At 38.1% G+C, this 19,644-nt stretch overlaps 1 protein-coding gene across 1 annotated transcript; it reads right to left on the reverse strand.

Annotated features, from left to right (window-relative positions):
* Positions 1–5,379: 5,379 nt before the first annotated feature.
* LOC139139074 (cytochrome P450 4F12-like) lies at positions 5,380–18,093 on the reverse strand. The gene is made up of 9 exons (XM_070707808.1): positions 17,848–18,093; positions 15,279–15,420; positions 14,040–14,212; positions 13,459–13,580; positions 9,642–9,906; positions 9,017–9,213; positions 7,420–7,553; positions 6,817–6,964; positions 5,380–5,658 (listed from the first exon to the last, which is right to left on the reverse strand). Exons 1-9 carry the CDS (start codon positions 18,091–18,093, stop codon positions 5,490–5,492), a joined length of 1,596 nt encoding a protein of 531 aa, XP_070563909.1. The 3' UTR covers positions 5,380–5,489.
* Between the last annotated feature and the right edge of the window lie 1,551 nt (positions 18,094–19,644).

Genomic DNA, 19,644 nt, shown 5'->3' on the forward strand with positions numbered 1-19,644 from the left:
ACTTTACACGGGTAATAAATTTGGGCTCATTCAAGATGCTGAGCAGATGACTTTCGTACAGAGGGGGATTCGAGGCGGTATCAGCCAGTGTAATATTCATTATTTACAGACAAATCATCCGGCTTACGCTGGCCCCGCCGGCGGGAATACTTACGTTAGTTACGATCCAGAGAAGCCGGTGACCGAAATAAAATATCTCGATGCAAACAATCTCTACGGCTGGGCAATGAGTCAGGCAATGCCTACGGGCGGACTTCATTGGATGACGATGGAAGAGTGGGACGAATGGGCCTCCGGCGGGGCCGAGGCGGAGCGGGGGGCGGAACGGGGGGCGGAGCCGGCGGAGCGTGGGGACCTGGTTCCACCTTTCCACCAAGTTTTCTAGAAGTAGACTTAGAATACCCAGCCGAATTACATGAAGAACACAGCGATTTGCCATTAGCACGCATCACTATGAATTTCCGAGGCAGGGCGGTCGACTGATTACAAGTGTGTTGGATAGAGAGTCCTATGTCTTACACTACAAGTTGCTGGAATTCTATCTTCGGATGGGAATGAGATTGAAAAAGATTTATCGGGTGCTTGCTTTCGATGAGGCTCCATGTCTCGCGAAATATATAGACTTTAACACTAAAATGAGGGCAAAGGGGAGGACAGATTTCGAAAAGAATTTCTATAAGCTGATGAATAATGCAATGTTCGGTAAGACAATAGAAGACGTTCGAAAGTACAGAGACTTTAAATTTGTTTCGGACTGGAACGGCACGGATAGTGGACGTAAAAAGATTCAGAAGTATAATCCAAAGATGAAACATATAACTTTCATAACTTCCGAAGAGGATGGTGATTCCTGCGACAGTGCCCTACTGGAACTGAAAACGGATGAGCATAGATATGTAAAACCAGTTTTCATCGGCGCCGCAGTACTGGAACTTTCTAAGCTGCTTATGTATGAGTCGCATTACAATTACTTTCGGGTCAAGTTCCCTGGAATACGATTAGCCTACATGGATACTGACAGTTTTGTTTACAGTGTGCCGATCCCGAACGCCTCCCGGACGGCTCACGCGTCAGCACTTTCAATGATATAGTTCGGGAAGATGTGGAAAAGAATGGTGAGAAGTCTATATATGATACTAGTGGGATGAGCGGACCCATGGTAGCCCCCGATTTCCGAAGATTATAAAAAAGTGATAGGTAAATTTAAAGATGAGTTGAATGGTGAACCTATTCTTGATTTTGTCGGCATACGCTCGAAAGTGTATGCTTTTCGAACTCCAACTTCAGAGACGAAAAAAAATAAAGGGGTGAAAGATGTTTGTGTTAGAAAACATTTGAACTTTGAAGATTATAAAGATCTGTTTGAAACTGGGAAGAAGCCGGAGCCGGCACAGTTTGTACAGTTTGTACGGAAAAAGGCTGGAGAAATCCGTAGTGAAAAGCGCAGTAAAATCATGATGGCGCCAAATGATATCAAACGTGTGCAGTTATACAATCCAGACACGGGCGAATGGCTGGCAGAAACATGGCCGATAGGACGGACGACGGGTCATGGTTATGGTTAATATTGTAAAGACATTAATCTACTATTTTCAACAGTGACCTGGGCATCACTGATAACATAAATGTGGGCAAATATATTATCATTGTGAGCGTCATCGCCACCCCACTCGGTATCTTTCTTCAGGATCTCAAGTTGAATTCCGTCCTTTGTGTTCATTACTTTAAGACCATTTCCATGAAACTCAATATCTTTAAAACTACGCAGATCGATAAACAGACAGAATTTATTCTTCAAATAATCGACCTCATCTATATCAATTTCACACCAATCTTTATCTTCAGCAAAATACCGTCGCACCTCTCGCCAAAATTGTCTTGGTATCATCTTCTGAGCGTACACTTTATTTGCAATGCCTTCGATTGATACAGACACAGATTCAATGGAGGGGTTAAAGAAAAGTTCACTGTTCAGTTCTGCCTGATTCTGATTTTTAGTGAAGAGTATAGCGATACCTCTAATGCTACGTCGTGGTACATTTATATTTTCATTGATAACCGTGTCCGATTCTTTGAATGGGATTGTTCTAAAATAATGTATATGCTCGTAAAGGTAACTTTTTCCACCGTTGTAATAACCAGCAGTTGACCTCGCGAGATTGAGGTCAGAAATTGTTTCGTATTCCATTTGAATGTTTTTAATTTATAATTGGTTGTAACAACCTGATTACTGACAAGTAATTGGGGGGCGGGTGCTAACGTAATTTCCCATTCAATATGACTCCCTAACGCTTTTGGATATGCAACTCCATGACCTGTTATTAGGGGATGAGTAAGACGAATAGCATATTTTGTTCTATATGTGTTGAGAAGTAAAATATCACCCACGACGGCAGCATCTGCATCTTTCGCAACACTTCTCAATTTTCTTAGATTTTCGTTCTGAATTCCGTACAGTGTCATGTTAGTTCTCTCCTTTTTATGTTTGAAGAGATCTCGATAACATTCAATAAGGTTATATTTATTCAAATCGAAAAGTGTCTGACCCTCAAATGTGAGTTTCATACGCTCCACCAAATTTTTTGCAACATTTTGTACTACTCGGTTATATTCATCTCCCATTACTTCGAGATCAAAAACCAGGTCGAAAGTATCTGGAACTAAGAGTACTCCGCTTTCTAACTTCGGACATCGTATGATAAGTGTCTGGCCTGGATCTGCCTCACTTGGATTATGAGCAATCACATGATGAGTTCTTTCTGACTTCGTTCCATTCGGTATTCGGTTGGTGAAAGTCGGTGATAATGTTCTATCGTACCCCATTTTTCGTGTAATGTATATAGTAGAAGAAAAAAAGAAATTACATGTTAAAAAGAAAATTAAGTTTCACTTTGTGTATATAATGACTTAGAAGAAAAAATCACATCTTTACATAAATATTTCCGTCTGACTGAAAGATAAATCGATTGCCTGTGTCGCGAATCAATCGAAGAACCCAATATTCTTGGAGATGATGAGCCTCTTGGTCATCCTCAGTATCCTGGAATACAGCTATGAATTCTAGTCGCTTAAAGAAGTTAGTCTTCTGACATTCCTTAATGAAAGCTAATATGTTATGATATAGATTATCATCTTTGAGTCGGACACCTGGATTTGCTCGAAGTATATGTCGATTTACTCGTCGGAGTTTGCACCATTCCAATTCGACAGAGAAACCAAACAGGTCTTTATTTTTAGAAAGAAACTTTGCAATATTCTTTTCACCAAACATGTTGATGCCGTAGGGAGTGTGATATATTAATACATAATTTTATTTATAATGACTAATGTTAAACCAGTTAAAAATATCCATAGCTGTTCTCCAACAAATCCGACCACCGATCCTGCTGTTTTTAATAGAAAACTGACAAGGGAGCCGATTAAACCTGGTATTGCAGCAGCACTTTTTGCGGCCAAGGTTTTTAACCATTCGCCAAATTGCTTTACAATTTCTTTCGCTTTTGTATATACTTTGGGCGGACCTGAACCAGACCCGCCAGTTCCTGCTCCTCCTCCCCCTGCTCCCGCTCCTCCCCCTCCTCCTCTAGTTACAGCCAGGGCAATTGTTGATATTGTCATTCCAAGGGCAGTCAGTATTGCAGCGATTGTAATACCATTTCGTTTAAATAACTCAGTCAGCTTCAGTCTCAGTGATAATTCTGGATCAGAAATTACATCACGAAGAGACCTAGTCGTAGCCAGACTTTCATGTGCCCCACTGATCATATCATGTTGTACTTCAATTCGATCATCAATTTTAGCTAGTCTTGTTCTGAGTTCGGGTGTAAGTTCTGTCTGCTCTAACAGATTTTCTCTTTCACTGTAAAGCTCATCAAGACGCATATTTGCTATCTTTAATTCATCAACAAAAGCTCTATATTCTGGGTTTAGATTGTTCCATTGTTCGATTTTATTTTCAAAAGCTTGTATTTTGTGTGCATTACCAGAAGCATCTCTTGCCGTAACTCTGTCAGTTTATCTTTGTATATACCCATGTCTTCTGGCGACATCTTCTCAGCCGGTATTTTATCGGTTATCACATCTTCAGAATGCAATTCACGACTCACATTTTCGGGCTCTGCTCTAGAGCGGCCCCCTAATACTTCTCTAATAAATTCATGTCCTCCTTTTTCTCTCATTAATGTGGTGAGCTTATAAAATCCACCTCCTCTATCTTTAGACAGCTTGAGGTTTTTATAATACAGCTTTCCATCCCTAACCTCAGATTCCATAGACAATACACTTAATGCATCCGGATCAGTAATTTTATTCTCCTTTAAGAATTTTTTAACCATTCTTAATTTTTCATCTGCTCTAAGTTCAGTCAAACGATCGACCTGCGGGCTCCGCGCGCTTGAGCTAGCAAGGAAAGGATCAGCTTCTGCAAGGGCATTATCATCGTCTATGAAGTATGTTTCAGCAGTAGCGTCATCATCATCATTCAAATTTGCATCATCGAAATCCTGGATGGTATATCTTCTCCTCCTTCTGCCATATTGTATTTCTATATTACTACAATTATTTTTATCATCCCTTACATATACAGTAAAAAAAAATGCACATCTCAGTTGTTGAAAGCGTTGAACAATTGGCTGATTACATAGAAAGAACAAGTGCTGCATATCGACGAAGTTATAAATTAATGGGTCGAATTGATATGGCTCTCAATATTACTAAGGGAATTCTTGTAAGCTCTGCTGTAATAGCAGCAATTCCAACAGTTCCAGTTCTTTTAGCCTTAACTCCTATACCAGGTGTTGTTATTGATGTGATACAAGGGAAAACTGGTGTAGCAAAGAGACGAGAGAAATATAAACATTATTATGTTCAATATAAACAGCTGCTTACACAAATACAAGAAAAAGCTGCAACCCTTCGGAACGAGGAGGCTCCGGGGTCAGAACTTATTCAGAACATATTTCATCAGGCGCTAGAAATTCAAAAACAAGAAGGATTTAGTCCACCTCTGGAAAGATACCTAAGACATTATGGATTAAATGGATATGAAATTTAGTTCGCCCCGATAGGAACTCCGAGTTCAACATCAGCTAGACTCCGCGACCGGCCGGCCGGACTGACAACACAGGTAAAAAAAAAGCTCCTTTATATAGGGTGATGACTCACACGGAATTTCCCACCTTCCCACCTTCGGAACGTGTATAAACATGCTCAGCAGGCCCGCTTAGTTCAGGACAATGCACTGCTGCGCAAGCTGCTGCGCCAAACCGCTGTTGCGCATGCGTGAGTTCGTATATAGGTCAGGGTTATACTTTAGTTACATGGATGGTTAATTTTTCCTTCGCTTCATGTAGATAAATGAATAAAATGGGTGTAAAAATTCTTACTTCATCCCAGTTGTCCACGCTTACTTTACTACTTTCATTAAAACCAAACAAGGAAACAGTTGAACACTACATGTATGTAAGTGTCATTTGTGCCGGAATTTCTTGTTATGTACGTTTCTTCACACACAGGTGCAAACCATCCTCAGCTTGTAGAACTACCCCTAAAATTGGTTTGACAGGTTTTTGATCATCAAGCGAAAATTCAAAGTGGTGCAGCAGTACGGAGAGGACTATCTTCATCTCGCTCATGGCAAAATTCTGGCCGATGCAGTTCCTGTTGGAAAAACAGCACAAAATTGCACTATTGAGTGGAAGCAAGATTTCCCGAGGCAGCCTGGCATAGTTTTGATCATCACTTCTTAGTTGGTTAACCACATGTCTATATATTATCTTTCTTTCATGACTTTGACTATGTTATGTGTACTGGTACTTCATCATGTACTGTTCTGCGTTCGGTCTATGCTATAACTGTAATACAACTTTTGACTTATGGTTTTTGGATAACAGATTGGTATCAGATTGCTCTTAATATAATCAGTAATGCTGGTTGTAAACTATAAATGTGTCTCGCAAGTCTAGTTAGAATACATCCGGTGCTTTTCATGAGAAATGATTGTTATGCATACACATAAAAAGCATTGTTGGCCTTTTCATCAACTGGGATGGCAGGCCATTGAAGAACCTGACAAGAGCATAAGAGCGGAGGGTTTTCCCTGTACCAGTGGTCTATGAAATCATGATACACATGAAGGGGAATACTCTTTAAAAACTTTGACAAGAAAAACCTTGGATTGTGGTTTAACGAAGCAAAGACATTCATCTTCATATTGCCTACACATTTCCTGAATCCTGCCCAACAAGTTGTAGGTCATCGGAATATCAAGTTTTTTGAAAAAATGTTTGACGTAGCCTGAAAATACTTATTCACAAGTATTTTGATACCCGCATTTAAGTGATAACGTTAAAACTTTGATACAATGAAGTCAAATTTATCCATACAATCACTCTTTCCTGAAAGTATTCCCTGTCCCGAAAACTGCCAGTGAATCCCGGAACTAACCCATAGCAACCCCGGGAATAAAAAGTAATCATTTTCGACCAAATTGAATTTTGTAGATTTATTCTGTTGAGCTCATAACGTCTTCAAAAATGTTGGAAACAAGTTTGTTGTAAACTCCTTCGGATGGTAAGATTTATCTTTGTATTTCAAACATCCATAAAAACATTATTGATAGTATAAGGACATCATAATCAAATAAACACGCATGCGGGGAAGATCGTTTGATCGGCAAGTTCGTCTCGCTTGAACACCCACGGTGAAAAGGTGAGATATCTTTCATTGAATTCAACCTGGTCACTGAAAATATAACCCCCATCCATACCCCCTCCCCAGGAGAAAAGGGCACTAACATGCCTATCGGCATCAACCTACCTTGGTCCAGCGGAAAATGGCACATAGGCGAAGGGTGACCTCTGTTCTGCGTTCTCTTGTCGAAATCTAAACGGATCGTACACTTCTGGGTCTTTCCACACGTGAACGTTTCGATGTAAAGCGAATATGTTTATCCAGATCGATATGCCTATTTAAAGAGACAGACAAAACTATGCTACTATGGTATTGAGAAAATACTACATGGAAGATGACCAAAGTGAATGAGAAAGTATGAACAATATCTCGAATACATATGAATATACATTTTTTCACGTGCGCATTAGTTATGTCAGGTTTTTTGGTTGTACACATCACGAATGCTTGTCATCCGGGTTTCACGCACTCAAAGCAATCATCAGACAAACAATCTGTAAAAAAAAATCAGTTCCTTGATAGCTAGCGTCTATAAAACTCAAGTAACAGGCACGTACATAATGTATGCAAACGTATTTTTTTCCATTTTTATACTACTTTAAGATTCTGCACTCCTCCAGGAAAGCATGCAAGTATGGTGCGCTCTCTCTCTCTCTCTCTCTCTCTCTCTCTCTCTCTCTCTCTCTCACACACACACACACACACACTGACACACATGTGGATACTAACCAATTGGAAATACTCTTCCATCTGGCAACTCCAGTGTTTTCGTTAGTTTCCTACAAATTTCGGGTACTGCTGGTGTTATGCGCAAACTTTCTTTGAGACATATTGTCAGGTACGATAAACTGTTCAGGTCCTCCCTTACAGAAAAATAACGGAACAATCAATGAAGATGGACGGTGAGCTCGCTGAAGATCACGTACGACTTTGTTGAAACGATGGGCTGCAGCCTTAATCTGTATTGAACCCTCAAGGATATCAATGTGAGATTGTCGATCTCTGATATACCTTTTACCAAAAATAGGGCCAACGTCCCTGAAGCTACTACAGACATGGATACAAAATAAAGTATTTCCTGACGTATGAAGTTATCTCACTAATGGACCTGTATACCAAATATCAAAGCTGTCTGACCAGCGCTTTTGAAAGAAAAACAAGCGACCTAACAACCGATAGACCTCCCGCTGTGTTCTGTAGAAAACAACTTTTTTGACATGTGTTGATGAAGAAGCTGGATATATTTGATTGCTCATTTCAGGATGGCCTGACCAAAAGGCAAAATTAGCTGCAAAAATACAAAATTGAAGAAATTCATCATAATTGCAATATATCACATTAAGATAAACCATAGGAAGCTGTATACCAACTATCTAAGCTATCAGATGAGTAACTTTTGAGAAAAGATTTTGACTAAAAATGGTAAAATTGACCCAAAAATACAAAATTGAAGGTTTCATCACAATTTCAATATATCGCACTAAGATAACCCCAAGGAACCTGTATACCAAATATCAAAGGTATCAGACAAGTAGTTTTTGAGAAACAAATTTTTTGACTAAAATGGCAAAAATTGCCCCAAAAGTACAAACTTATAGCTTTCATCATAATTTGAATGTATCACATTTTGATCATCCCTTTGAAGCTGCATACCAAATATCAAAATTGTAAGACAAATGATTTTTGTGAAAAAAATTTCAACCAAAAACAATTTGACTAAAAATGACAAAAATTGCCTTAAAATACAAATTTGCATATTTATACACAATTTGAACAAATCTGATATAGGTTATCCCTAGGGACCTATAACCCAAATATCAAAGCTGTATGACCAGCAGTTGTGAAGAAGACGATTTTAAAAGATTTTTTACCAAAAATGACAATAACTGCCTTAAAAATACAAATTTGCATATTTCATCACAATTTGAACGAATCCAAGTAAAGTCATGTATAGCAACCTGTATACCAAATATCAAAGCTGTCTAACCAGCGGTTATGAAGAAGAACACTTTTTTACTAAATGGCTTTTATGAGCTAATTTGCATATTTTCAACAATATCAAAAACAGAAAAGAGAGAGTTTGTCATAATCATATTTTGCATCTACATAACAAATATCACATCTGTAAGTATTGTGGTTCTCAAAATATTTGAGTGGACAGACATCCTCACAAACTGACATACATATAAAAACAGTAATATGGATATAAAACCATACGCCTCTTCCAAAGATCCATATATATTTTTGAGACAAATTAAACATTTGTGAAATCACATCGAAACAATGTTTCTAGGGTAATATGTAAGCAACAAGCAAATGGACAAACCATTCAACATCAATGCTTCCTTTCTTGAGAAAGAACTCGTCTATTTCTTGCTGGCACTTCCTCTGATGTTCTGGGTGTTTAGCCAGGTTGTATAGACACCATGATATGCCGCTAGCCGTGGTGTCGTGCCCTGCGAACATAAATGTGTCTACTTCATCCTGGATTTCCTCATCCGTCAGACCCTTGCCGTCTTCGTCCTGTCATTCGTAGAGGTAGTATAAATGGACTTTCAAGGCAGCGAAGTCATAGTGAAGTTTAGTTTACATTTTTGCAAGTTACTTATTCGCTTTCAACACTTGCTTAATATGGACACTGTGATCAAGCTATAGGGTTCGTTGATCATCGACCATTTTCCACAGTATATGCACTCATTATCCCATGATATTTTCGGGGGTTGGTGCTCTTCCTCTGTTGGCCTGTCTTTCAGCGGTAAATATACCGGTGTGGTTTTGGTTATCGAGTTAGGATGAAATAAATTATAATTAAGCAAAACAGATTTTAAGTTTTGTTTTCCGTAATCTGTACAAGTATTATCTACTCACCGATCATTAATTAATCTTAAGCAATTAAAGATAATTTTGACATGACTATTATGCGATACGATAACAGTAATATATTTGCTCACCTTAGCAGAAAGCAGGATGTCCAGAAAGTCCACATATCTTTTGTCGTTGACCTTGCCTGTTGCCCTTTCGACTTCTAGGGCTGCTTTTCTCTCTTTGATAACATTTCGCGAATAGTTGTGCAAGCATTCCAAAGAACGTCGATACTTCCTACCATTGGCTGTGAGGTTGTAGTATATGAAATCGTTGTAATGCAGAACGTTAAAATATCTCTTCACAATAAGCTCTGAAACTTCATAAACTGACGTCACATACGGGTTGAATTCTCTGTAAATGAGAATGAACACCGGGCGCATAACAAACTAAGAAGCATATCCCTACAACTTTTACATGCCTATGGCATATTTCCCATGTGAACTCCTCCATTGTGGAGGTTAGAATAATTAGCGAGAACATTCCATTTTTCACAGAGACGGTAAAACAAACGATCGCAAAACCTTAGAAGATGTTACAGAGGGGCATGAAATAACAATATAAATTGTAAGTGATTCATCAGTTGTTTACTTGGATGACCATTCCGGGTATTTCGGCATTATTGAATTTAGATTTTTCTGGTTCACGAGCAGTGTTGTTGAGGCACCACCTCCACATGACGTTAAGGTGAAGTACTACAAATAACGTCAAAATTAAGTTGTGGTGTCATTTTTTGAAACTTCGCACAAATATTCTTGGAAGCTGTGCAAGTGCAAAAATGAAATAAAAAATGGGGGTCACCACGCTCGTTTCCATGGAAACGGACGTTAAAATGGCGTCGTTAGAAATAAATAAAAATGATATCATTCACTTTAACTAAAGCAAGCAATTATGAAAACCTTAGCAAATGAGTTAATTTAATAAATACCAAGACTTATCATCAGTATCCATCGAATGTATAGTTTTCATGATGTTTGTAAATAAATTTTTACATAAGTATCGATTACAAAATGACGATATCGAAATTATATCACTACATAATTTTCGAACTTTCTTCCTGTCGCTCTGAATGGTGACATTTTGACCATACTTGGCGAATAAAATCCTGACATAATACCATTTAGTTTACACTTTTAATAAAAGGGTGTCACCACGCTACTTTTTACAATATCTCAAGGCGAATGGGTAATATGCGCCTATAAATGGGAGAGAAATGTTAATTTTTCGCTCATATTGAATAAAAACCAGCTTCCTAGGGGGTCAAAATATGACAAGGTTATAGGTCACATGTATTTCTAAGAGACTGGGTCAAAAAATGTGGTAAAAGTGCAATTTCAACAATGACAGGTGATGTTGAATACATGCGCAACAAAATAACCCATTTGCGGCTGGCTGGACTTAAATCTGCGCAGAAACGTTCTAAAGCGTGTGCGCGTCCGAATTCGTCGCCCTTCACCTTAAGCATGTACAGGAACATTTTGTTGTGTTAATGATTCACTTGTATGATTTTCGGAAAATCTTTCATGCTAAAAGTTGTCTTGCAACATCTATCTTGCCCCTATCAACCACCCTTTAACGACATCAAATTGTTTGGTTACACTACACAAAGTATCCTTTCGTAAACATTTTATCCAATATACTACCCCAAGAATTACTCAAAAGAGAGCACCGCAGAAAATAGATCATGGTGTACTGCCAGAGGTACTCAGTGTGCGTTCAATGAAGAAAAGGGAAATACCCCTCCCCTCTAAACTATTACAGTTATGCTCAACGGAAAGTAGACGATGAGATTAAATGATACCTTACTCAATAACTAATTTACATCAGACACTTTATTTCTAAAACTACACTAGTACCTCACAATATTGCTTGCGAGCGGCAAGTTCTCAAAGACAAGAATAACAAATACCAGACCTAAATGATTCCTTAACATAACAGTCGCTTGCCTGCTTCTCTGCCGACATGAGTGCCTTATCTCTTTCCACTGGTTTATTGCCGTAATCTTATACCACATACTAATTACACAGCGACAAAAAGACAACTGTAAGTTGGCTGAAGCATGAAGTAACATATGTGCCTCTCAAAGAGATATATAAAAGGCAAATAATGAAACATCTTCATCATTCATGAATCAAACGTTTTGTCTGAAAAGCTCTTGCAAAGATATCTTGAGACAGACAATAATTATATGGTTTCTCTGGTTTGGCGAGTAAATCTTGTAGAGGATTATACAAATCTGTAATTGACCCTCATCAATTTGAGCCATTGAATAACAGATAGACAAAGTCTCATTTGATTGGATATAATAAACACAAAACGTTTAAACATCCCAATCAAATGTACTTGGAAGAGTATGCATGAGAATAGTTGCACCACTGTTTGACTGCTAGAAGAGATACACAGAACAGTGGACACATAGACAGTATTTCACATTAATCATCAGTAGCTTAGGTAATTGTAAAGTTGGCGATATGGTACATAGCTAGAGACCCCCATGCGTGATAACATTGCCAAATTAAGTCAGTTTTATCCAAATGTTTTTGTCCACACTTATCTTCACTCTAGCACAAATTACAGAGTGGCAGTTGATTGTAACATTTTCACCACCATGGTTTGGCAAAATACCCATTGTTATCAATCGTAAGTGTGGACCTGTTTTACAAAGAATTAGGGGGGTTAGGTCGAGGCATTTTCATACAAAGAATTAGGGGTAATCTGTTTTAAGGCATTTTAGTGTCAAAGAAAATGAAAATTGGCAAAAGCAGAAGTCATGATTTTAAAGATTGAAAAATCCAATCTACTTGACACTTACTGAGCAGTGTCTCAACAATGTCGGCCGGTCTACCCCGGGGATGACGTTCATTTCAGCAAGAACTACAGTTGTCTTTTTGTCGCTGTGTAATTAGTATGGTGGTATAAGATTACGGCAATAAACCAGTGGAAAGAGATAAGGCACTCATGTCGGCAGAGAAGCAGGCAAGCGACTGTTATGTTAAGGAATCATTTAGGTCTGGTATTTGTTATTCTTGTCTTTGAGAACTTGCCGCTCGCAAGCAATATTGTGAGGTACTAGTGTAGTTTTAGAAATAAAGTGTCTGATGTAAATTAGTAATTGAGTAAGGTATCATTTAATCTCATCGTCTACTTTCCGTTGAGCATAACTGTAAAAGGAGTTTGTAAACAAGTATGTGAGGTGAGGATTATGTACAGCAATGAGGCATTCATATTGTGTTTTGATATCTACAAATTTCTACGATTACAGCGAGGTCCAGTCAAACTCACATCCAAAACGTGGACGGGACACATCATTAATAAAGCAGCCATGAAAATTTGCTTTCTTTCTGTATGTTAAACAGCCATTAAAGTAACATATCTGCTGACAGTCATTACTGATGCATGTTATCCCAAAGGATAAGGCTTGCCCCTATTACTCCCAAATCCACTCGGCCTCGCCAGTACCGTGTCTGGTGCACACATACATGTATTCAGCGTGGTCAAAGTAAGATTATTTCATAACACAAACAACACAATCTCATTAAATCGATGTCGTCTCATTTGACTTGTAGACAGGCGACCTTTAATTCGATAACTTATGCTCTCTTAATAAGGAATGCCGTCACTATTTATGACCTCCAGAGCACCCCAGAGCACCCACTGCAGACGCAATTTATGGCATTTTCAGTTGTTTGTATTAGATAGTACATTGTCAGTCACACGCACACAGACACAGACACAGACATATATATATATATATATATAATATATATATATATATATATATATATATATATATATATGTTACACTGTAGACTGAAAGATCCGTCGCTCGAAGACGCTCTCTGCGCTCCCTTATGAGGAGGGGAGCGTAACGCAAATACGCAAGTTGAACAAACAAAATTTATTTACGGTTTTGTCTGGCACTGGCTATCCAAACTGAATATACACTTCATCAATGAATGTAACGTCATCAATCTGATCTGCTGAGATATTTCTATTGAACCTTGGTCACAGAGACCGGACCATTTAGTCTGAAATAGAATGACGTAAAATCATCATAGTTTGTAATATTTCATGTCATATATGAGCTATTTTGATAAAAATGGTGTAATGAGTTTTCAGAATAACCTTTAATCTTATTAGTGAATACGAGTCTGTCGATTTGTTTTCAGGATGTGGAGATTGAAAGGCCAATCAGGTATTGTGTCAGCTATGTTAGTGTGTCGTCTTTTTGCGCCTAAATACTACAGTGCTGACAACGGATTACAGCGGACTACTGCCTTCCCACAGGCGCAATGTGGACTGGGAAATTTTAATAGTGTAAAGTTTATGCTATGTTCCGACGTTCTGATATGTAGACTATCCTAACAGGCTATAGTCTACGTATCAGAACGTAAGAACTTAGCATCAAGTCAGAACCATTAAAATTACTCCAGTCCACATCGCGTCTGTGTTCCTTCCTCAAGTAAGGCTGTTATTCGAAAACTTACGATCAGAATGCTCGCACTGTCGATGAATATCTTAGAATACGATTTTAAGATTTTAAAATGGAAGCCTGGTGTGAGTAGTCTACGGTTTCTCTTCCACTTGGCTCCTTTACTGATTATCAGACCGTCGCCAAGCCAGGGCTTAATAAATGCGTATGTCCAATCATCTTTAGGCTCTGTAAAATGTCATAAGATAAATATATGTATGTAAAATATGTGTACCTTTGTCTGTCTCATTCAACTTGCATGTATGTATGTATGTATGTATGTATGTATGTATGTATGTATGTGTAACGTATCTCTCTCTCTCTCTCTCCTCTCTCTCTCTCTCTCTCTCTCTCTCTTTCTGCATCAATCTATGCATCCATCTATGTATGTGTGGATACACACATACGCATAATACGTATTGCATTGGTTTACACGCAACACCCCCTCCCAATGTAATGTTAGCTAGTGCTCAATGGTGTGTGCAATGCTTGTCAACTCCAGGATTTGCCATTTTTGTTTACGTGTTCGAAGACATGAACTAATGTCGCAGCGATGTCTGTCTGTTAGTCCATCTGTCCGTCTGTCTAGTGTTGGCCCGATATCTCAAAAACGGCTCAAAAATAAGAATCAAATCTGGTACTTAGGTTCAGTTTACAAAAGGCAAGAATTGATTAGTTTAAGGTGTGTGTGGCTTGCTAACCTTTTTCTCATTTGTATAATTAATGATTTAAGAAAAAACGAATATATATTTAGAAGGACTGCACACAATTTGATGAAATTTGCTGCAAATGTTGATCACACCAAGATATATCAGCCGTGAGAGGTATTAATGGGTGACATGAAAGATAAGTGCTAATTTGCAAATTTAACTTTTCTAGTTAGGGATATATGAGAATTGGCTTGATCGAAATTGACGAAACTTGGTATGTATATTGAAGATACTATGATTTAACATTATTGAAAGTAATTAACATTGTTACTACAGACGAGTACTATTTTGCATATCTAATGAACTTTCCTAATTAGTGATAAATATCTGAATTGACTTGACCAAAACGCGATATGTATATTAAAGATACTATAATATAACACTGTTGAAAGTTATTAAGCATTTTCACTTCAGCCAGTTCCTAATTTGCATATTTAATGAACTTTCCTAATATAAGGGATATATACCGGATTTACTTGATCAAAGTTAGCGACTGCAAAATATAATAAAACACGTGAGCATTTTCAGTTCACATCTGGTATTACCTGTGGTCGATGTAATTGCCTTAACTGTGTCGGGATGAGTGCACATGAATCCTGCAGTGAATGGACCATCCCAGACAGGAAACCCATATTCATATTTGTTTGTCCAATCAACCATGACATCTAGGTATGTCTTTGGATCTAACTGATGCAGAAGTGAAAGAAAGACGCAAGTGGTTGGAATACCTTTGTGTGTTAATAGGAAGCTTCTAAAAAGTTAACTCTCGTAAGTATTTTACTGAAGTAAGTCCAAACATATAACTCTCATGTCAAGTAACACCTTTCTTCTTGTTTTAGGGATGTGTTGTAATCATCTATACGCTCTCCCAAGTGCAACTGTTTGAGAAAATAGACACAAAAAAGAAAATATATGTGATTTACACTGTAATAGCTCGCCACTGTCCAAGACAAATGCGCGGAAGAAATCGTCTCTTTCAGAAATTGAAAAATAATGTTTCAATTAAGTTGCACTCCTACCGGGACTGTAGGGCGACCTACTCTTTGACGATGAGCATAAGTGTGCATGCTTCTCAAGAGAAGACAAATACTTGGATTTTAATAAGTTGGCATATAGTTACAGCCTTCTGTTGCGTCCACCTAATTGCTGCACGTAAGGTACCGTTAGGTTTTCCCAGCGTAGGAGACAAATTCTTCTTGATACCCTCCTTTCAAACTAAAAAAATTAAAACTCTACTATAGTAACGAAAAAAGTTAATGACACCCGCCTGGCCATTTCTAGAGCAAAGTCCGGTGACTGTTGCTAAAATTGTGAAACAACGGGGTACTGTGACTATTGCACCATGAAACAGTAGCAACAAATTACCCACAATTCTCTTTAATTCGTACCATATTCTGTTCAACATAGTGACCATAAAATTAAGCAGCTAACTAATTATTTAAATGTGTCTAAAAGCAAGTAAGGATATTAAATTTAAGTTTCAACACAAAATAACAATAAAGGCCATGGTCTGCGGGTACAACAAATGCCCTACTTATTGAAAAGCAAACTATGATTAACTAAACTGGTCCTTTAGAAAGGTTAACGTGTAAATTTTCTTTCTCATTTCCATTGGAAGGAATCATTAAGGATTTGTTTGATGACACAGGTGCAACTAATCTCCCCTGCCCCATGCGGTATTCTGTATGGGCGAACACGCAATTGTTTGCAATTTTGAAGTCAGACATTTTTTTCAACATCATTTACAATGGGCATTGAGAAACCTTTACAAAATTATAAACTTAAGGCGAGAAAGGGTCAATAAACGGTAAGCACGCAAGACTTCGCTGAAGAATACCCATCACACACAAACCAATGGAAGAAGGATATCTTCAATACTGTGTGAAAACACTTTACTCTATGTTCATGTATTTCATATTTATTGAAGGTAGGATGTGCCCTGGTTTATTGGAACCATCAAGTTTTCACAATACTTTGCCGGCCCTCTGTTGTGCGCAGACTCGGAGCAACCTTAGGTGGCATTTGTTCTTGAACTCCAAATTTTTGGTGGTGACCTGCAATTTTCCTTGGCGATCAGTACGTTAAAAGAGGCTGGGTTAAAATTACCATGTGGAAAGTTTGAGTTGAATGAAAACTGTCAGTTTCCAGGCTAGTAATATCAAGGAGAAAGCATGCACGCTTAGCGTAGTGACATCGTGACATAAACATTTATGATAACTGACGATAAAAACAATGTCAAAAAGTATCATTTCGTGTTTTTATAAGTTTTATGCATCGGTTGAATAGCAATTAGTTATCATCAGTACAGCTATCCAGCAGAGCAAAGTGGGCTTCTTAACAGACGCCAGGCCGTCCTTGCACATGTGACTTGCCTAACATCAACCAAAGCGTGCCAGAAACCCATCTTTTCTCTCTGCTGGTGCAATAATGGCAGGCTGGCCTTTAGGCAGTGTTTACACACCCTCCGACTACGAAAACTGAACTGTCCCGAGTAAAATTCACAGCGACAGACATTCACTTCGGCAGCACATAGTCTCGGTTACCCAGACTGCTCTGCGGGTCTCTCACCCGGCCGCCAAACCACAGTCACTTGTGATCTATTCAGCTCTTGGACTATGCGCCCCATAGACGTGTGTACATATGTTTCTCAGGCATATATACACATGTCTATAGGGTGCATAGTCCAAGAGCTGAATAGATCACAAGTGACTGTGGCCAGACAAAGAAGGCGACCTCGAACGACGATCGGCGAGTGCGATTTTGCAGTGACTGCATGTATGCCCTGTACATTGCAGGTAAAATGCCCACCAACTGATATTTTACACATATTATGTAACTTTTGAGCTGTGTCTTTGGCATTCAGTTATCGGCAACAATATTACAGACTGGCGCGTTATGATGAGACCCTAATCGATCACTAATCCTTCACATAGGGCCTATAAAGATTCCATATTACATATACCTCCCTTTTGATGTATATATATATATATATATATATATATATATATATATATATATATATATATATATATATATATATATATATATATATATATATATATATATATATGTAGGCCTAAAAGTGTGAGAATTTACAATTAAATTTAAACTTACACTATTTAGATGCCCTAACAACCAGTGCCGAGGTTCTCCAGGAAAGCAGTTGAGTGCCTTCTCCAGCTGTCGTCTCGTCGCCATGCTCTTCAATAAAACTGACACCATCTTGACAAGGACAATGGCAACGGCAAAGGTTAATATTACCTGCATTGAGGTGGTTTCTGCCGTTACAGCTCGAAGAGACGAGAACAGATGCCGCCATGTTTCTGCAACGCCGTTCACGATCGAATGCTGGGTAGCCATTTTGCCAATCACTGATTGTACGGTTGAATGATAAACTATTTAGGCCTACCAGAAGAGAATGCACAACGCGACGTAGTACGTATTTGAACTATGATCTCATAAGACAAAGGTTACATCCAACCAACGAAACAGCATACACAACCTTATAACAAACATAGAACGGTGCTGACTCGCCACTCAGCTGGCGCTGACTCATCAGTAGCATATTAGAACACAGACAACATAAGCTTATCATGATTAGCATACATGTAAATTATAGCTCTACATGGTAGGGTATGTTACCGGCTAGAGGTGGGAGGCCTAAAGTCGGTAACACACAGCGCAGTCGCCTGTCTTCTAAAATTCTGCTCTGCGCCTAGGCGCACCATAGACGTGTGTAGACTTGCGTATCTACTCACGTCTAGGGCAGAATTTTAGAAGACGGGCGACTGTACGTGCGCTCAGCCATGCCACGCAGGGCAACATAAATCACTGCTAGACAATGACCTTATGACCGCTGTAGGCGAAGAACGATCGAGAACGGTACCACAGACTCTCCATAACTTAAAAGTGACCACTTAAATTTATTGCATGCCATTATCTGCTGACCATAATATGCAATAGAAGTATTACTCCTCAGAAATGATATTAGAGGCATAATCAGTTAGTCAAGGAAAACAAAATATGAACTGAAAATGCTCACGTGTTTCATTACATATTACATGCAGTTGTGTGTAAATTTAATCTCTGGCCATTTGCACTTCCTTGAAGGAGTTATGATCAATATATCATAAACAATATTTACCACGTTTTAATTCTGAAAGGTTATTAAATATACACATGTAATAAGTTGAAATAAAAATACTAAATGTGTTTTTCTGCCGCATTGTAGTACCACTTTATATAGCGACGTAATTACTTTTGGTCAAGTCCTTCAAGATATATATTCTAAACTGTGAAACCTTATTAGATATGTAAATTATAAATTAGCTGACATACAAGTGTTAAATGACTTTGAATAATGTTGTATCGAAGTATCTTCAATGCACAAAGCAAGTTTCGTCAACTTTGGTCGAGTCAATTCAGATGTATATCCCTAATTAGGAAAATTTATTAAATATACAAAGTAGGAATCGGCCGAAGTAAAAATGCTGGAAGACTTTCAATATATGTAGCAAGTGTCGTCAATTTTTATCAAGTCAATTCAGATGTGTATCCCTAATTAGGAAAGTTCGTTAAATATATATATATATATATATATATATATATATATATATATATATATATATATATATATATATATATATATATATTAGGAATTGGCTGAAGTGAAAATGCTTAAAGACTTTCAATCATATTAAATCATAGCATCTTCAATATATATATCAAGTTTCGTCAATTTAGATAGACTCAATTCAGATATATGTCTCTAAGTATGCAAAGTTAGCACTTATCTTTCATGTCACCCCTTTATACCTTTCGCGGCTGATATATCCTGGTGTGATCAACATTTGCAACAAATCTCATCAAATTGTGTGCAGTCGTTCTCGATGTATATCTGTTTTTCCTAAA

The sequence above is a fragment of the Ptychodera flava genome, chromosome 8, assembly GCF_041260155.1.
Source record: "Ptychodera flava strain L36383 chromosome 8, AS_Pfla_20210202, whole genome shotgun sequence".
Lineage (NCBI taxonomy): Eukaryota > Metazoa > Hemichordata > Enteropneusta > Ptychoderidae > Ptychodera > Ptychodera flava.